This window comes from Pipistrellus kuhlii, unplaced genomic scaffold (genome assembly GCF_014108245.1).
Source record: "Pipistrellus kuhlii isolate mPipKuh1 unplaced genomic scaffold, mPipKuh1.p scaffold_m20_p_8, whole genome shotgun sequence".
Lineage (NCBI taxonomy): Eukaryota > Metazoa > Chordata > Mammalia > Chiroptera > Vespertilionidae > Pipistrellus > Pipistrellus kuhlii.
Window position 1 is genome coordinate 12,624,709 of NW_023425584.1, and position 20,819 is coordinate 12,645,527.

General features: G+C 40.4%; 1 protein-coding gene across 8 annotated transcripts in view; it reads left to right on the forward strand.

Annotated features, from left to right (window-relative positions):
• Positions 1-20,819, forward strand: part of EBF1 (EBF transcription factor 1) — a 387,980-nt gene that overhangs the window by 17,969 nt on the left and 349,192 nt on the right. For all 8 annotated transcript variants that reach the window (XM_036423506.2, XM_036423507.2, XM_036423508.2 and 5 more), the window contains exon 6: positions 9,591-9,659. In XM_036423506.2, the coding sequence (XP_036279399.1) occupies positions 9,591-9,659 (69 nt within the window). The remainder of the gene's footprint in view (positions 1-9,590; positions 9,660-20,819) is intronic.

Genomic DNA, 20,819 nt, shown 5'->3' on the forward strand with positions numbered 1-20,819 from the left:
TGAACTCAGTATTAAAGCTCTAGTTTAGTGGTCGGCAAACTGTGGCTCGCGAGCCACATGCGGCTCTTTGGCCCCTTGAGTGTGGCTCTTCCACAAAATACCACGGCCTGGGCGAATCTATTTTGAAGAAGTGGCGTTAGAAGAAGTTAAGTTTAAAAAATTTGGCTCTCAAAAGAAATTTCAATTGTTGTACTGTTGATATTTGGCTCTGTTGACTAATGAGTTTGCTGACCACTGCTCTAGTTGGAAATACATTAGAAGGGCTTAATGTATAAACATATTTACTTACTGAAATCTCAAATATAAACTTCTTTATATAGAACTATGTATATGTCTGAAAATTTCCCTTTTTTCGTTTCCTTTTAAAAAAAATACTTCTAATATATCATTATAAAATATATAGGAGTTTCACAAGTTTTAACTTCAGTGATTTGTAAACCTTGTTAATTATTCCAAAAACAGGTTGCTTTTCTCTAACTTTAAGGCAGTAGCAAAGTGTAAAAATATGGTCATAAATTTCTTAGAAGGCAAAAATCAGCATTATACTGCATACAATAATTGTATGATTAAAGCTGAGTTGCACTTTACATAATTAAATGAGTAAAATCATTTTGAAAAGCCTTAAAAAAATGACCTCCTTTGTATTACCATTTTTCAGACTGTATTTTAGCTTCCCACAATTAGCATGTTATTAGAATGAATTTTCAGTGTTCTATTACATGTGATTCTCGCAAAATAGGAGACAGACAGGAAGATGGATCTCAACCAATGGCCACCTAATATCTGTATATCATAGATTTGCATCTCAGATCTGCCCATGTTTGGACTCTGCTAGAAATAATTCTGTTCTTGAAATACTTAAAGATATATTATGCCTTTCACACACAAGCCTACCCTCTATTAATGCAGTTTATATTTTTCTTGTTCTTAAAATTCATTGGTCCAAGGTATTTTATTATGCTGGTTGCTGTGCTTTACTGCTGGTGTTCTTTCTATTTTTCAGAAACATAAAAATAGCAAAAATAAAATTCTCAAGCCACGGAAGGCAAATGATGATGTTTTGTACTGCATGGCTGAGAGGGAAAAGCCATATTCAAAACGCCATCCTGTTAATGTTACAGATGACGGTTTTTCTGGCTGCCTATAGATGTGTGAGGGGTACTGTTTGTTTACCAGGCCGCCATGACCCTATTACACAAACCTGTCATCTATTGTGTGGCTAACAGTCTTTTAAATTGCAAATCAGATGCTCTTTAGGGGGCTTGAGGAAAAAAAAAAAATCTCGCTTTCCATACCATCCTATTTCTCTTGATTTCTTGCCTGTTGTAAGTGGAAGTTGGGATGTGCTGAATTTGCACCAGGGGTGCAAATGCAGTCTCAATTATAAGCATAAAATTAGAGTCTGTTCACCATTAATCAGCCTGGCTAATTGCTATGCACCACCATTAGCCATATGGTGTGAAAGACAGCTTGCTCTCCCCAAGATGAAATTTCTCCATTGCAGACATGAAATAGTGAGGACCCTGGATTCTAAAATAGCATGTTTTAGATATTTAATTTCTAAGCAACTTTCCGCTGTGCTTTCTATCAAGGCTAACGGCACAATAAAACTTTGCGTTTATGTCACGAAAACTGTATATTTATAGTACGTTGGAGCGATGGTAAAGGAGACAGAGAATTTACATCGACAGGAAAGGGTTTGGGATGGTTCTGTTTTGTTGTGGAAAAGGTGAAAAAGAAAAAAAGGAAAGAAAGATAGAAAAGAAATGAGGTAAGAGGAAAGAAGGAAGTTTTGTCTCAGGTGGCTACAAATTTAAGAAATCCATTTTGTTTTGTTGTGAGGATAACTCCGTGGTGTGAGCTGACTAGAGGACTTGCCACCGTTGGATTACAATGATTGCTACTCTTTGAGAGAAAACCTTGTTGACTTGGTGGCATAGGGTAGTGGCATAGAGCTCTTTCTGTGGAATTTTGGGAGCGTTTCTACATCTTTGGTAAATTAGAATCTGTCATTACATTTTGCTAATACCTGGTGGTTAAAGCCTTAAAATAATGTGGCCCCATAAAGGATTTTTTTTTTTAAAGCTGATCTCAACCAATAGGCCACTAATATCTATATATCATAGATTTGCATCCATAAGAAATTTGATTTTAAGTGCATCTCAACATCTTGTATTTACATGTGAATGGAAAACAGAAACTATACTTGGTAGTTAAACCAGCTCCCAACTTCCCAGGAAGGTTGAAGCAGGTTTTCTCTCCTTCCAGGTCACAGAATGGTTTCCCAGGTTGAGTGCTCTTTTGAGGCGAGCGATCGTTTTCCATGATCAGTGCCTGGCTTTCTGTGGGGCCGTGGCTCAGTTCTCAGGGTCAGCCTCTGCCTTGATCAGGCCTCTTCTTCTTTCTCTTTTGCTGGCTTATTCCGATTTTCCCCTTCAGATCCCCACTTCAGCGTGATTTCTTCAGGAAAGCCTCCCCAGTCCTTGTCCTTTGTTAGGCATTCTTATTCTATCCTATGCTTTTCTCTCAAAGCATGCAGGGCATTGTAACTGAGGGTCCATGGCCTGTGTTCCTTTCTGGACTAAGGACTTGCAAGCAGGGAAATTACTCAGTTTTCCTCTGTGGCTCGGTTGTTTCATGTGTGAAACAGGTGAAAAGTATTATCTCATAGATAGTGGTTAAAATTAAATGCTATAACCTATAAATGCTTATCATTGTGCTTACCATATAGAAAGTACTGAATGTCTATTGTTAGTGTTTAGAGCAGTGGCAGTAGTATTAGTATTAATATTAATATAAGCAGGAGTAGTAGTCGAAGCCATAGCAGCAATATCCAGTGTCTAGCTAGATACCCGGCACATATTTGTTCAGAGTGAAAGATTGATAAGAGAACTTTGAAAGGAAGTGAAGCATCCCTTGGCCTGGCCTGTGGGATCGAGCCAAAACCAGCTCTCTGACATCCCCTGAGGGGTCCCAGATTGCAAGAGGGCTCAGGCCAGGCTGATGGACCCCACTGGTGCTTGATTGGGGCTGGGGAGGGATGTGGGAAATAGGGTAGCTGGGGAGGGACTGTGGGAGGGCTCCAGGGCATGTCTGGTCTATCTCACTCAGGCCTGATTGGCTGTACTCCAGCAGCAAGCTCACCTACTAGTCAGAGCATCTTCCCCCTGGTGGTCAGTGTACGTCATAGCCACTGGTCAACTGGTTGACTGTCTGCCCCCTGGTGGTCAGTGCATATCATAGAGAGTGGTTAAGTGGCCTTAGCATACCATTAGCATATATTACCCATTGATTGGTTGAACGAACAACTGGATGACTGGACACTTAGCATATTAGGTTTTTATTATATAGGATATCCTATATAATAAAAGGGCAATATGCAAATTAACCATCACTCCGTCACAAAGATGGTGGTGCCCAGTTCTCTCAGCCCTGCTCAAGTACCCCAGTCCCAGGGGGGCGGCTCCTGAGAGTGGGCAGCATGAGCGGCCTAGTGGAATGCTTGCTTTGTTGCTGTGCCCGGCTTGGGCTGGTCCCCCAGAGCCGGAGCAGACATGGACAGGGACAGGGGGCTGGCCTGCAGCTTCTGCGACTGAGTGCAGGCCTGGAGAAGCAATGGTGGGCCTGCCTCCTGCAGAAGCAGTGTGGGTTCCTCCTGGCTCCTGTGGAATGAATGTGGGTCCCTTCTGTCTCCTATAGAAGCAGTGCGGTTTCTGGTGGTATGCTGCGGTTTCTGCTGGCTCTCGCAGAAGCGGCAGGTGGCCTACTGCACACGATATTGCGTGATGGACTACTTGTGTGTGTGTGTGTGTATGCTCCATTCTCCCCCACTCTTATTTCATAATGTACTTTGTTCATTCTAGGTGTGGTGGTTAAGGATGTTTTCATTCATTCTTTTAGCCCCTACTGTGTGCAAAGCACTGTGGAATGTGGAATGCTGAGCCCAAAAGGATTGAGTCCTGTAATAGGAGAGCTGACAGATTGGATAAGACTTGTGGGCAGAGTACCAGACTGCTCTGTAGAAAGAGTTGACTGTGGTCAGAGCTGAGGCAAAGGATTGTGGCTATTCAGAGAAGACAGAACATACTTGCAGGCAGGTAGTAGCCTCAGACATGGGGAGGAGGGTGAGCTAGGACAAGGATTTTAGAGGATGCATGAAGAAGTGTTTGGGTCCATTTGTTTCATTTGTTGGTGGTGCAGGTAGGATTTCTCTAAAGGTGGGTGGCCCTGTGGCCTGGAGCTGGGAAGAGAGTCAGGGTGAAAGACAACCCACTTCAGAGGTCTCTTCCCAAAGGTGAGAGTTGAAGCTATGGGCTTATAAGGGGTTGACAAGGGTGGGAGAAAAGAGAGCAAAGGGTCCTTGGATGCATTCTTGGGGAATAATCACACATTAGCAAGGAGGGAAGGTGTGTTCAAGAATCAAGGGAAAGAACCTGAGCATCCAAGACTAAGAAAGAAAAGGAGGGTGTTTCAAAGACGTCGGCCATCCATGTAAGTGCTAGGAGGCTCCACGTGGATATGAAAACAGAAAAACAGCAAAAAGGTTCACTGGTGAACGAAGCCAGTCTTTATGGGGTTAAGGTGGCAAGAACTGATGGAGATTCTGGCAAGGAAAGAGCTGGACAGAAAAGAAACTAACTCAAGAAACAAGATGGAGCAAGTCTTTTTAAAAAAAAAATTTTTTTTTTAAGAGAATGGGAAAACTTGACAACGTATGTAAACTGAGGGAAAGAATGAACTTATCCTCACAACCATTAATCAGACTCTTTGAGTAATTTCTCTCTACCTCCTTCTCCAGCTGCTTTGGTTAAATAAGTAAGATATTTTACTTTTTATTGCAAAGCTTAGAGATTGATACGGTGTTTTTCTCTGGTTGAGAGAGCCTCTACTTATCAGGAAAAAAAAGTGTGTTCCTAAAATGAGGATCTGCCAGTCCCATGACGAGGAGACCTCTAGCCATTTCTTGCTGTGATTGATGGAACTGCGTGTCAGCTCACTGGAGATACACCACCTGTGTCAGGCTGCTATGGAAGAGACTCATAAGTTTGCCTTGCCCTCGGTGTGTGGAATTGTCCAGGAGACGCACCAGCCTGCTGGGGAAAGGGCTGCTGTTTTGAGTCCTCAGTGTACTTGTGGCATCAGGTGCTGGGTACCCACTCCTGTGACAGGCCACATTGCTCTCCTGCCAGCTGGGTCGCAGGTTGAGAAGGGACGTGAAATAGTGGGAGTCCTGCCCTGTGACAAAACAAATTAGGCACCTCCAAGCTCTCCCACACGATAGATGTCTGCGCTGGGAAGCCAATACCGGGTCTGAGCCTGGCACGGTGCCTGCCACACAAGTAGGAGCCGGAGTAACACCTTTTTGACTTGATGAAGACCCATCCATCACACAGTAATGAGGATGTAATGATCACTGCGAGTTCTTTCACTACTGCGGCAACTTTTCCTTTGCAATGCTCTTGCATTTGCTGTCCCTACACACTGTAGTGTTTCATTCTGAGACCTCTTCTGCCTTACGCATAAAGGAATCTGTGCTCTTCTCAGCTGTCCTTGCTGATGCCTGTCTTGTGGAGGTCGGTGCCCACCTTTCTTGGTTCTTCTGAGTTCTATGGGAGAAACCAGGGGAGGTTCAACTCAGAGCTCAGAGGACTCTTGAGGGCAGGCAACAGCCATGGGAAGAAGGACAGGTCTTTGCTTGGCACTCGGGTTAGAATTAGGGAGCTACGGGGGGTGGGGTGGGGGGTGGTGTCCATGTCAGCTCAGTCTAAGGGAAGACCTTCTCCCACTGACAATTGAGTTTTCATTTTTCAGTGGGAAAGTAAGAATGCAATACAAAGCAGAAGACTGAAAATGTACTTAAAATATACACCCTCCATCATTCCCCATTCCTACTTCCCTTGCTATAGGTTACAGCTTTGAGGTATCTATTCGTTTATTAACTTTTTTCCAGAGGGCCCAGGGGTACTAGGCTCTGTCCTGATTGCTTGGGGATATAAAGGTGAATGCAAACATCTTAGGTCCTGTCCTCATGGGGTTTGTATTCTAGTGTATCAGACAATAATGAAGAAGATAAAGCAATATAAAATATAATGTGGGGAGTGCTAGGAAGAAAAGGGATGCAGAATAAGGGGCTAGAGAGCTCTGGGTGGCCAAGGAAGCCTTTCTAAGGCAGTGACTTTGTGCAGAGATTTGAGTGACATGAGGGTGTGGACCATGCTTATGACATCTCTCTCTCTCTCTCTCCCCTTCCCTCCCTCTCCCTCCCCTTTACTCCCCCCACCTCCTCACATTCTTCTCTCAGAAATTGGACCATATCATACATACTATTTTGCAACTTATTTTTCTCAGTTCACAATATAATGTTGACTTCTTTTCATGATAATTCATAAAAACCACCTTCATTCATTTTTAATTCTGCACAGAACTTCAACTATACATGTACATGTATAATATACACTCACATACAGGCACATACACACACATATATTTAAAGTGGGCTCATACCATAGACACTATTTTGTCATCACCCAGGTGCAGAGCAGAGCCCAAGGGTCTCATTTTGGGAAAACTATATGATGCAGTGACATGGGCTGGGAGATAGGAACCTGTTGGAATAATTTTCATCCTTTGCTTAAAGATTTTTATAAGTGATAAGTGACCTCCAGCAGCCCCTTGATTTTGTTTTCTCTTCCTCCATTCCCCCATTTTAGTCCCATTCTGTCCTTCCTTCTACACTCCTGTTCTTCGAATCTGCCTGCTACTCTGGGTCCCTTGGGGCACAGCACAGAGGGGACGGTTCTTATTTATGCTATTCTTCAATTCCTCTGGCTTCTCTCTAAGTCGTTTTTATTTGAGACAGTGCTTAAGTCAAAGGAAAAATTTCTGGCCTGGTGTGGCCCTCGCTTGGGGGAAGTGGTTTGGTGTATGGGGGTAGGGTGATAGCGATCTCCTCTTTCCATCCGGAGTGACTGCCCAGAGGGTCAGCTTGGTTCTCTTTATCTGCTTTCATGGGCTATATTCCCTCATCCCGATATGTTATACTCATTCATGAAATTAATCAATCAATCCAATATTTGAGCTTCTCTGTTCTATTCTAGGTTTTATGCTGCTCCTTAGGTAACTAAAATGACAGTTTTTTCCTTTAAGAAGAATATGGGTTAATGAGGGAGTGGTGTGCAAAGAGAAAGATAGCAACAAAACACACACACACACACACACACACACACACACACACACGCAAATATATATATGCAAGAATGGACTTTTCATTGTGTTAAGTGCCCTGAAAGGAAAAACAGAACAAACCTAACTTTGATGTTAGGGCCAACCTCTCAGAGGAAAGAGCCTAGAGGCTGAAGTCTGATGGGGGACCAGCGGCTACCTCACTAGGAAGGGGTCAAAGGAGGAACAGAGCAGGTGGGAGGCCTGGCCTGATTGGGGCCTGGGACCAGACTGAGTGTGTCTATCAGAGATATTGAAATTGGCCAGTGAGACTGCAGCTTGGCAAGTTGGAGAAGAGTGACAGGAGATTGGGAGGTGGTCTGGCATCCTGTCATGCCATAGATTTATTCTAAGTGTTGTGGGAAGGCATTAAAAGGTCCTGGGCAGTGAAGTGACACAGACCCATTGACATTTCTAAAAGATCACTCAGGCTGTTGCAGGGAGTAAAGAGTAGACAGCAAGAGTAGGCCACTGGAGGAATCCAAGGACAAATGAAAGTGATTGGACCAGGGTGATGGCAGTGAGGAGGGAGAGAATCAGGTAAGCCTGAGATGTAGATTCTACTCCACAATTACCATCATGCAAGTTGGAGTGCCTCCTCACTTAGGGGTGGGTATAATCATTGTTTGTTTTGCAAATGAGGGAACTATGAACTCTGAGGGGTAAGGGGACCCAGGTAGTTTTGTCTGATTCCAGAGCCAGTATTTTTAACCACTATGCTCATCTGCCCTTGAAATGTAGGCATAGAGGATCAGAGTTTAGGGAGGATGGAGTTGAGTTTTTAACTTATTATTATTATTATTATTTGCATTCAGCCCAACTACTGTACTTCTCATTTCTGTTCCTCATGTGTCTTATACATTGGGACACTTTAGGCCTTCTATCCCCGGAGCACCAGCACTGCAGAACTCAGGCCCGGAGGAAATAGTTCCCTCAGAATCACACAGGCAAAAACTATAGCGGGTGGAGTGGTTTTTAGCTGGGGCTTTGACAAAGGAAATACAATTCTTAGTATTGCTTTCTGAACATATGGGAGACACAGAATTAGCACCAAATTTGGAAGCTGATTCTCTTCTCAGGGATATAGTTACAGCAAAGAGAGAGACTCTCCAACTTGGGGGAGAGACTCCCTGTGCAGAAGTATATCTCCAGGTCCTGAAAGTGAAGTTCAATGTTTGATTCTCTCTGGCAGCTCTAAATTTAGGCTCTGTGATTCACTAAGTTGAGTGTGTGTGTGTGTGTGTGTGTGTGTGTGTGTGAGAGAGAGAGAGAGAGAGAGAGCAATAGAGAGAGAGAGAGAGAGAGAGAGAGAGAGAGAGAGAGAGAGAGAGAGAGAGATCATGCATGTGTGCCTGTGTAAGAAAGTGGGAGCAAAGTGCATATTATTTGTGCATGGTAATATATAACCCTGGGGTTCACTTCCTCACCTCCTTGACTAATCAAATATTTGCTTTTATAGTGTGCCCCTGTGGACAATGTTTTATTTGTAAACAAGTCTCAGGTGCATAGGTTTCCATTGATCATGGGTAATTTTCAAAATCCATAAATTTTTCCCGGTTAGAAGCATCTTAAGGTCACAGCTGGGGTGGGATTTGGATAGGGGTGCATCTCTTGCCCATGGCTGCTTTTTCTGGTCTAATAAAGAGTGCCCATTGCCAGGGCTGCGCTAGCCTTTTGGTCAATTGTCCCTAGTGTTTCCAGAAAATGTAAGTGGTGGCCAGTGCAAGACACAAAAGCCCAAGAGGGCATGCTGGTCTCCACTTTCTTTTATCCCGATTCTTGGTTTGTCTTAATTATTGTGTCATGCTTTTATTCTCATGAAGATGGTTCAAAAGCAAGCACTTGCAGCTTCAGGATTTTAGAAAGCCTGTGGTTGAAGAAAATGTCTCCCATAAAAGAGAGAGGAGGAGGAAGAGGAATCCACTTAATACAAAATGACTGGAGTGGGAGAAATCACTCATACCTCATTATTGACGCGTTCCACACAATTAGTGTGATCTTGAGGGAAGAACGTTTGAGCCACCCACAACCCTGAATATTCTCATTGGGTAGATGTGATCATAATGCATTTCACTGTGAACCCTCCCAATACCGTGGGCCGTGATGGGGAGACCCCATCTTAGGGCTGTCAGTCCCGGCTCCCAGAGAGTCCCTTTCTCTCCTCCTTTGTGTGGGGAGAGGTTAAGCCTGGCCATTAACCCATAGGTGACCTACATAGAATTTTCTGTCCCAGGGATCCATTGATTGCCAGGTATGGCTTTGCGGTAATTCTAGCATTTGCAACCCAGCAATTTGAACCTTCTGTCTGCCTAAATGATGATTTTACATTGTAATGGTTGTACTAAATCCTTTCGCTTTTGCCTCCATAGCCGCTGTTGTGACAAGAAAAGCTGTGGCAACCGAAATGAGACTCCCTCAGATCCAGTGATAATTGACAGGTAGGGACCACTCTACTTTCACTGGCTTCTTATTCCTCATTATAATGAAACACCTGCCTTGTGTCGCTCATGGGCGAGGGTTAGGAATGCATGTGGCCGAAATGTGCCTGTTGGTCATGACTTAATCGGCGCCGAGCTATTGCGAATCCTGGGAAAGCCGTATGGAATGTTCTTTGGAGGCCTGTTTTCTTGGATTGCTCCGGTTTTGTGTCTGATTCATGCTCCGAAAGGAATATTTTTTTCCCCCCCTGACTTTCAGTGGCTCAGTCCTCACGCTGTGCCAGGAAGCTTCAGAAATAAAATAATAATAGTTTGTGATTTATGAAATGTGGTTGGGTGCTTATAAATATTTAACTTTTATTTGAAAAATGTTTGAATCATTATCACTTTTAGCTACAGTAGTCCTGTTGGATGTAATCCATCTACATTTTAAGGTTTTATTTATGCATAAAAGCAGTTTTAAAGAGATCTGTGAACCATGATTTTCCTACTGTTATTTCCTGGGTTTGATTGTAGCTCATACTGTATCGTAAGTTGATTAATTTATCCTGCTTGTCTTAATTATCGTGTTTTTAAACAGATCCATATTACTAATCTGACATGACCGAGTAAATCACTGTGGAACGATAAATCTGTTTTAGTTGTTTGGTGCAATTTGAAGCCAGTATGTGCACATATTATGCAAAGCCACATTCCAAATATTCGTTTTACATTTTAATTATTGAAATTCATTGTATGGAAACATGTATGATAAACCATTTGTTACATAGCACTACTCATTGAGAGTTAAATGACCTGGAAGGTTTATAGATGCTGTCGGTTGTCAGCTAGGAAAAGAGCTAGCACCCTCCACCAGCCGGGAAAGAGTCTTGCAAGCAAGACTGACTGACTGATCCCTCATTGAAGGAACCTACAGCTGAGCAAAAGTCTCCTTTGGAGTTTGATAATATTGTTTTTTGACAATTCTCCCCTCTTCCCCCCACACTTCTCTGTCTTCCTAATTCTTTTATCATTTAGGGACTTGCCTAATCATTTTTCAATGAACCGGAAAGTGTTTGCTTCATCATAATTTATGACAAAACATTGGTTATTGATTTTGACATATGTGGTTCTTCAGGCTTAAGCCCAATTTTGTTTATTTTATTTTTTAAGCCCAATTTTGATTGCCAAGTAGTTTCCTAAAGCTCACATTTCAACTGGATGTTTTACTTAAGTATTTCTCACTAATGTTCACTAACAACATACACTTTTGCCTGATAAATAAGTATAATATACTTGATTCAAAGGTAACGCAGGTAATATTTGCAGTATAGTGAGGTGGTGTGCTGTCTGTAGAATTCGAATGACATGTTTATCTGAGACCACAGGCCTGCCATTCATATAATATTTTTTTTCTGCAACAGAAGATAAATATTCAAATACTATAAAACAATAAGTATCACCTCTGTGCTGTTTGTTTCATTTAAATACACCTCTTCAAAAATACCACTTTCTTATCCTAAGTAAGTTTTTCTTACTCAGCCATCAAAAAGAAAGTGTTCTAATCAAAGGACCAGCCCAGATCGGTCCCCCAAATTTGAAACTTTACGCATTTTGTTCTGATCCCCAGTTCCTTTTGGTTTAGATGATGACAAAAACTTACCTTGCCACACTCAATGAAAACATTTTTTTTTTTTTTTGCTTGTGAATGGGTTAAGCTTTTAAGTTCTTCGTTTGGTTTTAAGCCGTGACTCTGATATAGAAGGTTGATAGGACTGTGGTTTGAATAACATTTGATTTTGACCTGTTCCTGTGGGTTGCAATGGCATAAGAAACTTGACTCAGCAGCGCTGTAATTAGCCCGGCCCGTGTTTTTGAAACAGGATTGTGTTACCTGGATTGCATTAGTGTGGCTTCTATTGTTGCCGCTTTGCATCTGTCCCAGTAGGGTACTTAAAACCTTTTCTTGGCTGGGGTAGTTCAAACAATTTAGGCAAAATAAGTATGCACTTTATACTGTTGGTGGCTTTGGAGATATTACTCAGGACATTTATCCTTTTCATTTTTTCCCCCCTTTTCGGTCTGACAAAATAGAAAACTGTGTGTAGCCAGTGCTGGTCTCTTAAGAGAGGAGAATTCTACAAACAGCTGAAACCCAGTGCGTCTGCACCAGTCCAGCGTGTGTTTATTTGCTGGCTGTTGCCACTGTCTCCTGTGAACTATCTTTTTAAGCAGGGATGCCAGCTGATATGCAAAAACCCATTTAACTATCCTTTATTTGCATCCGAGTTTCCACAATTTGCCCTTCAGACGGCCAAAAGGCTTTTAAAGCTCCAGGCTTGTCTATGCTGATATGTGAAACTTCCATTTTTAAAGACGAGAGAAGAGAATAACAATAAGAAAAGAACTCACGCAAGGAAAGGCAAAATAGAAAAGATTTTTCAATTCCATACAATTGCTGCAAAGGGGGAAAAAAATGAAGGCAACTGTGTTTGAATTTCATGGTTTACAATTTGATTCTATATTACTGATTGCATAATATCTGTGTTACATGCTTAGGGTTTGATTTGTTTTCTAGATTTATGGATGTGAATTCCTGCATATTTTGGAAAAGTAGGTTATGGGGCCTGCATTCAGTAGCAGTAGCAACTGTTTTTTTTTTTTTTTTTACAAGATGCACACAGTATGTAATTATAGAGCTGAGGGTATAGGCAATCGTTATGTTAGGATTTAGCATAGTTTTAACACACAGTTACCTTTTGGGCACCAGTACTTTTTAGCTCCCTTTGCTTGTCCTTCAGATTTTGGAAGAACACTTCTAAAAAAAAGACTTTAAGCAGTGGTTATGCTGAAAAACTATTTATAGGGTAGATAGAAGAGCCTGTCTGGTCATATGGCAATGGTGCAGGGTAAGCTCTTTCTGTGTTGAATTTTGGCTGTATGATTTGCCGCCAGTGATTTGGGGACATCAGCTTGGCATAGTCTATCCAAAAAGTGGAATTAACAAAATCAGCAGTAGCACACTGTGTTGCAGAAAATGACTCCTTTTACAATTGTGACAATTTGTCCAGTCACTTTGAAAAGCTTTTTGGAAAATTCTCTGCAAACGTAGGACGTGTGCATCTGCAGTTGACTGCCAGGTTATATTTTATATTTCTGCCTGATACCAAATGGCTTGATGAAGAATGATAAAACCCAGGCTGTGCCCAATGATCCAGATATTTGGGCTGTGTAGACATGGAAAAAGTCAAAAGTGTTATGTTTAATAGCTGATGACCAGGAACTAATAATAGCAAATTTCATTATTGTTGAGGTAAAGGGCTATGTATAGTAATTATTGTTAAATAAAAAGCAAAACAATGATTTGCAGTTATTGAATTACAGTGGAGATTGACTTAACATATTCACACAGTAACTCATATTTGAATTTAAAAGGTTTGCAATAAAATTCATGTTTAGAAATTGAATAAATTGTAGTTTTATTACCACATTGGATATCCTTGTGTCCTAACCTTTTTCCTTGGAGTTATCTAAGTTCAATAAATAAAACCTCATTAGACTATTCCCATTTCAACGAGTTTATTAAATTTTGCAGGAGTAATTAGCATAAGCTGTGCTAATTTTTCTGGAAGACTAATGAGGGAGGTTCTTAATTAGGTTTACTTTGTGAGAATCAGAAAAGATGATAATGACAAAAGTCACATAGGGTAGTCTGAATTGGGAACCCAGTTTTTCTGAATCTGTAAAAAGGAGCTTCAATTTTCTAGATGGAAACTTCTTTATAAATGCTTGAACTGAATATATTAAATGTGCAGAATGTCATTTCGTATCTAGTTGTTAGGATTACTATCCACTCTTGATTTGCTTCACAAAAATTTATTTTCCTACCCTCGACTCACTAAACTATCTTTAAGCAATGACACAGATGAATTTGATGGTCTTACAAAAACATTTCTTTCTCCAAATTATACTGCAGGATTCCTTACACATGGAGCCCTAAAATTTCTCATCAGATTTTTGCCACTTATTGTAAAGCAGGATAGGGAATGGCTCAATATTTGTGTGTTTGTTTTTCCCCCAATTTTATTCTAATTTTATTCAGTGTGCTTGATAGAATCGTTAGCCCACTAAATAAAATGAAAAAAAATAAGAGCTCAATTCTTTATTTCCTTGTACTGTGGATCTTGAGCAGTTAATAGTGCATTTTTGAAAACAGAAATAATACAAGATGAAATTCTTCCTCAAATTATCTTCTCCTGTCTCATGTGAATTTAGATGTAGCTCTTTTGGGATATATAGCTCAAGCAACCTGCAAGTTTTGAGTTCCTCAGAGCCAATATTTAAAGCATGGATTTATAGAGCCTGTCAATTAAGATACCTCTAAAGATTTTGGGTTTGCACATTGTAACCTTAACAGATTTGTCTTTATTTTCCATTTATACTAATTCTTGTATCTATGTTTGAGATGAAAGCTTTGACATGTAACATTAAAAACACTAATTTTATAGAGTGAGAAGCCTACTCTGTTTGGAATATATATGTATTTTTACACACACACACACGATATATATATATATATATATATATGTATACATATATATATATATATATATGTATATGTATACATATATATATGTATATAGTTAAAATATCTTCCATATCTAGATCACTTGTATTTAGGTAACATTAATTGGGTATGTCTTCTGTTTATTGGTTGAAAAATGTTCAGGTGTGAAAATATTGGGATGCTTATTTTACCTGTTGATTTTACAGGATGTAAATCACCTGAATAGAAAAGCTTAACCATGTCAGGGTTGATCAAAGAACCAATTTTATTTACGATCTAATATTCATCTAAGAGATATAAATACTGTGGTAGGACATTTCATAAAGTGCAGTGCTATCAACAAGCTAATTTCTTAATTAAATTGGTCACGATATATTTATATAACATATATATTCATTTGTATAATAGGAAAATAATATTAAAAGTTTAGAATTAGCATATAATTGTGTGTGTTTTCCAACCATTGAGCAGGGTGGGGTATATCCTAATTTCTAAATTTACAATTACGAGGTTGTAAAGTCATCTGGGCCCCTCAACAATAAATGACTTCCTTCTCTCTTTTATTAACAGAGGTAAACCCCCAAAGCCATTAATTTTTTTTTAATCTTCTGTAAAAATAGTCTTCAACTAACGTGAATATAAACATATAGTTTTATTCAAGTTGCAGATGAGGCTTTCAGACAGAATTTCTTGGTTTCATTTCATTGACCTTCCAATTCTTAATATTTTGGTCTTCATCCAGTTTTTAGAAGGACCAATCACTAAACATAGACCCTCCATAAGATACGCAAATGACTTGTCCGGGGTGTGAAAAACCAGAGGTGTACCTGCATTTCTTGGAGTTCTGATAAGCCTTTATACCACCTGATTTCCTAACCTGGAATGCTGGGTTAAAGTAAAAGGAGGAGGAATTCACTTTTTAAAGTGGCCCCAGGCAGGGTAATTGCTGTCCTCTTGGCTGGTTTGGGAGGCTGCATTTTTCTAAAAGTGACAAGCCAGCGTCTATACCTAGCATGAATTTACGGATGTTTATTAAGTCTAGCATATTTAAACATTTGTTTTCTCAGTGGGAATTCACATGCGATTATTAGGAATGAGACTTATGTGAGAGAGCATCATTCTAAATTTTATCACATATCAGATAATACAATTCTGAATATGAGATGAGCCCTGTACATTTCACTGCAGCTCGCTTCCATGTTAAGAAAATAATGAATACAATAAGCTAATAGCAGCCTATATATCCCATTTGCTACCAGCTATTCCCAAATACACAACCAGGATACATTAAAATGCATTTCAAATATGCTGACAATATATCATAATGCAAAGCACTTTTACATGGCATAATGCTACTGCAGACACTGTATAATGAACAACAGTGGTTTTCCTGTAAAGGAAATAATGGCAGCAACTTCCAAGAAATGTATTTAACGGAGAGTCAGAGAATCAGCAGTGGATATGTGTAACTGGCCTAGGCGTCAGCTCATGGAGTGGGTTTTTCTTACCCTATGTCATCATAACTTTGCTTTTGTAATGGTTGTAGAAAAATACAGGAAAGCTGTACAAAGTCCCCTGTGTGTCATCTGGCAACTTTGCACCGTCAGTTTGTGATGAGAATCTATCACTGTATTAAATATGCTTTTACTTTTCTAATAGAAGTTGCTTAGAATGAAAATAAGACCACACTCCTATTCAAGTTCAGCTCTTCATTGATGAATTTCACTCGTTTATCCATACTGCCAGCACCTGACCAAACGCTTAAAAAAAAAAAAAAAAAACTGACCAGGTTTTTAAGACTCTATGTAGAGGTTCCTGCATATAAAGAGGTAGTATTTTGGCCATTTTAAATTGAGGCAGTATTTGAAATACACAACTAATTCTTCCTTCCCTCCCCTGCCCACAGCCCATCCTCTCCATACAAACTGTGTAACTATATACAGCCCTGGACAATATAAAAGTGACCTAAATACTCCAATTGCAGCCCATGAAATATGGTGAACAGTGCAGGTTTGTCTTTGGTTGCTCGCTGCCTTTAAAGGTGTGGGTAGATGAAGATAAATCTCCCTCCCAAACTCTTTCTCCAGTTACAAGCCTTTGTCCAGAAGCAAATGAAGGTTTTAACGTTACAGTACTTATTGTAATAGAATTTTAATTGCCTTAGGTGTGAAGCGGAGTGCATGTGTGTTTGTGTATATGTATTCTTCATGGGGAGGAGAGTCAAGACAACCCTCCCCCACTCACACTAATCAACAAAACAGCATATGTCCATGGGAGGTGGGGGTCATACATGGTAAATGATGCAAACTTAGAGAAATGGATTGTGAGGGAGGGAAGGCCTTTGGCGTTTGATCCACATAATTGGAACTCCACTTTCAGGAGGGGCAGAGTGGTCTTCAGTGTGCTTTAGGGATTTTTGTTATTGAAGGTGAAGTGCTTGGTCTTCCAAACCCTACTCGTAAAGACTTAACTAGACAAGCCATCAAGTTTAAAGCTGGATCCCACACAGTAGCCTCCAAAATGGCCCTGGGTAACGATACCGTCCCGCTAACTGTTTGAGGCACAATAGTTTGGTAATATAATATAAAGTAATAGTGATGGCCAACACATCTTTAATAAGATATTGTCCGTGCCTTTGCCATATGCTACAGAGCAGCCTCTCACTCGGTGGGCCTTTTGATTCCTCTCAATAAGATTATTTCAAATGCTCTAATCCCGAATCATTGACATGAATACAAAAGCCTAGTGACATCTAATAGATGCCTCTTAGCTTTGCTTTTCCTCTTGTTCCTTCCCTTTTTCTTGTCTTTTTACCTGACAAAAAGCTTATAGACACTTGGGCTCTGCCTCTCAGTAGCAGCATGGGGGGCTCCTCATGAAATATAAAGGAGGAAAAAGGACTGACAGAGGCCCGATAAGCTACAGAGTAAAGGGCTGTAGATTAAAAGTAAATGCCAGTAAATCCTGCCCTGTACACTTACTTGTTCGTCTATTGTTTTCTTTAACACTTTTGGGTCCAGGTCAGATGGGGGGAAAAAAGGAGAAAATGATAACCACATAGTGCCTAGGCATTTTTAAGCTGGACACGGTCACTATACATATTGAATGGGGTTTGGGTAAGATTTTCAAATTTCAGTTCGTGTAAAGGTTGTGGTGATAACTTTTCTCATGCTCAGAGGTTCTCTTATCTACCTTTCCAAAGAAATCATGATTTGACTAAAGCTTTGTGGAGTTTTTTTTTTCCCTCTGTCTTAGATCAGACAATCATGCTACTTGCAATTTATTTGTTATTGTTCCACAAATAAACTAGTAGGATTTGCCCCAATTTTTTAATATGCTTCCCATTCATTAGTATTTTGATTTGTTAGTAATATCTAAAAATAGCATTTTAAAAATAGTCTTGAATGCACTATTGATTGAAATCCCTCACAAAATGGAAAGGTAGTTTGAAGAACATTGGACCTATATCTGATTTGCTTACTCTCACATGTAAACACACACACACACAACACAAAGACAAAAACAAAGATGAAACATGAGAAGTCTCTTTTTTTCTTAATTAGAAAGTATTTTAGAAAAAGTTGGCTAAGAGTTAACCTGGTTATCTTGGAAGTTATTATAATGTAGAAAACCCATGTTTCTCTAACGATCTTGGTTCTATCTTAAAGGTAGATTCTAATCTCAGAATATCTTTAAAAAGCTGAGTCCTTCTTTCTGTGGCCATGGGCATGGGAGTGTCCAGTTCTGGACCCTGGTGTAAATTCTCTGACCAACATCAGAATCCTGGCCCTGTGAGCACCTGAAAGCAAAACCAAACCCCTACCCTTTGTGGATTAATAGTAATTTATGTCTGAGTGATACTTGCAAAGTAACAAAGCAAGTGGCTAGGAACCTCATAGCCTAGCTCTCAGCCTGATCCTTTTCTTTCCTCAGTTGCCCAGTAAAAAAAAATTTACTGTTTTCAGTATTTCAGAATAGTCTCATTTTTTCCCTTGGTGTTTACAATTCATACTTTCCATATATGACTCTAAACTTCTTTACCTATGCAGTTTTTTTTTTTAAAGTAGATTTTGCACTTAACTTTCAGGATTAAAAACAACAATGTGACATATAAATTGTTGAACCCATTGCTGGAGCAGTGTTTGAGTTCTGGTGTCCGCATTTAATTTGATGAGTGAACACTGTGTTTCGTGTGGAAAAAGTAGGCACTCTCCTACTTTTTCCAATGAGAAATCTAGGAGAAGGCAGAATATTATGGAAAAGACATAGATTTTGGAGTCCATTGTTTGTGGGATCAAGTCCCTCCATTACCAGCACCTCTGCTCTAGGGGGGAATCTTAGTTTTCACATCTTTAAAATGGGAAACATCTTTCTATTTTGAAGAGTTGCAAGGGTTAAAATACCTAGCCCTGGGTGTGGTACCTTGTGGGTACTTGAAATCAGATAGCTCTTGCAATTTGAATATAATATATTTCATGTGGATTGTTAATCTTAATGTGATGATTGCCGTGGATCTTTCTCACCAAAAGTTTATCATGGCAGCTAACCTCCTTGAATGAAGAGGCACTCAGTTTACTTTTTCCATAAATATTTACTGATCTTCTACTATACACCATGCACTGTTTTCAGGGTTGGAGATATAACATGGTTCCTGCCCTAAGGGAGCTTTTAGTGCCTCAGAGTTGAAAAAAAAAAATTGGAAGAGTGAGTGTAAACAAAGAATATCTTGATTAAAAAAAAAAGAAGAAGAAATAGAGGAATGCTATTTTAAGTAGGGATTATGATGCAGAGGAGAAAAAATCCCTGGACTGTTAGCTCTCATCCCTGGGTTATTGAACTTGGGCAAACTCATGGCTTCATTGCACTCCTCCAAGGCAGCCTACACAATGGTGAAGACCCATCAGCTGTGGAGTCAGACCATGTCGGGTCAAATCCAGCTCTTCCAGTGTTAACTGTGGGGCTACAAGCAGACCATTTAACTTCCTTAAGCCCCAGTTTCTTCATTTTTAAGGCCAGGATAAGAGTAGAAGTTCCTCCTTTATAGGGTTGTGGTGAAGAGTAAGTAGATAATGCATGGAGAGTACTTAGCACAGTGCCTGGCACATAAATCATATTCAGTAGAAGGTGGCTATTATTTTTTAAAACAAGGGCTGGAATGAGGAGATCTCTGAGGCTCTTTCCAGCTATGAAATTCCAATTTTAGTTCCCTGTGGTATTCCCGAGGCAGATAAACTCATTAGGAGGTAGACTGTGAGCCCCAGAGGGCAGTGATTCGTGTGTGCTGGTTGCTGTTGTATCCCCAGCACACAGCACAGTGCCTCGCTCCTGTGCAAGATGTGCTTAGAGCATGTTTTTGTGAAATGGAAGAAAGAATGAAAGAAGCTAGAAATGCAGTTTGTTGAATCTGGTGGTCTCCTCTCTCTGGGTAAAGACAGGCTTGTTACAGCTACACAATAAAGTGAGAAGGCACTGCCATTAAAGAATGATGAGAAACAGAAAATGTGAGATAAGATATTAAATTTGTTACACTTAAAAATGTTAATCTTCACACGATTACCATGCAAATCCCCTCGTTGCCTAACTGTTTAATTGATCAAGTAAATCACAGAAGAGACAAGTAAGAGAAAAACCCTGCTGTTGACATTCTCACAAAGCATATTTCCAAGGATACATTCTGGCAACTAGTATGTTTATTACAGAGGACAATGTGAATTAAAAGGCACAAGCACACACACACACACACACACACACACACACACACACAGCATCCTCTGCAAGCAAGCAGATTTCAGACAGTTTGGGGAAAGCTTTATTTTTTATGGCAACTTGGTCATCTTCCATTATGATACCAAACGTGAAATCAGCGTGAGGGTAACAGATGTTTTAGTAGTGCTTTTATTTTACATAATGTTAGAAGATTTAAGTCACTATTTTTTCTTTTAAAAGAAAAACTATATAGGTATATTTTGACATGCCTCTCATGATGAAAGGGTCAATGAATTCTCTCTCTCTCCCTCTTTCTCTCCCTTACCCTCTCTCCCTCCCTCCCTCCCTCCCTCCCCCCCCTCCTTCTCCCCCCACCCCAATCCCATCATGTGCCTGGTTGACTCTGAAAAAAGAGGCTTGGAGTTGCCCACAGGGCATCCCTTTTCCCAGCCTCCTCCAAGGCCACCTGGGCAGATGGGAGCTTGCCTCCTGTCCTTAGGACACAAAATCCAATCAGGCTCTGAGGCTTGCCAGTCTCTCTGACCTTCCAGCTGGGAAAGAGGAGGAGAAGCAGAGACCCCTCACATTTAATAGGATTCATCTCTGCGGCTTAAGGGGGCTCCTGCCTCTACTGGAGGAAGGAAGTTCTCCCTCATTTTCTCGATAAGGTGTCGCTCATGAGGGCAGCGTGCTGAACTAATCAGGTTAATTGAGAGGCCTCAAATCATCCTCACGGAGGCCAGCTCTTCTTCCTGGTAATGGCAGATAGTGCACACAGACAGATGACACACACTGCAGTTTTCTCTCCCAAAGCCCATGGAATCTGCAGGGGTGCAGGGCATAGAGGTTTAGCCAAGTGCCAAGTGAGCATGGGTTCTTATAGAACAGGGCAGCATAAAAACAAAACA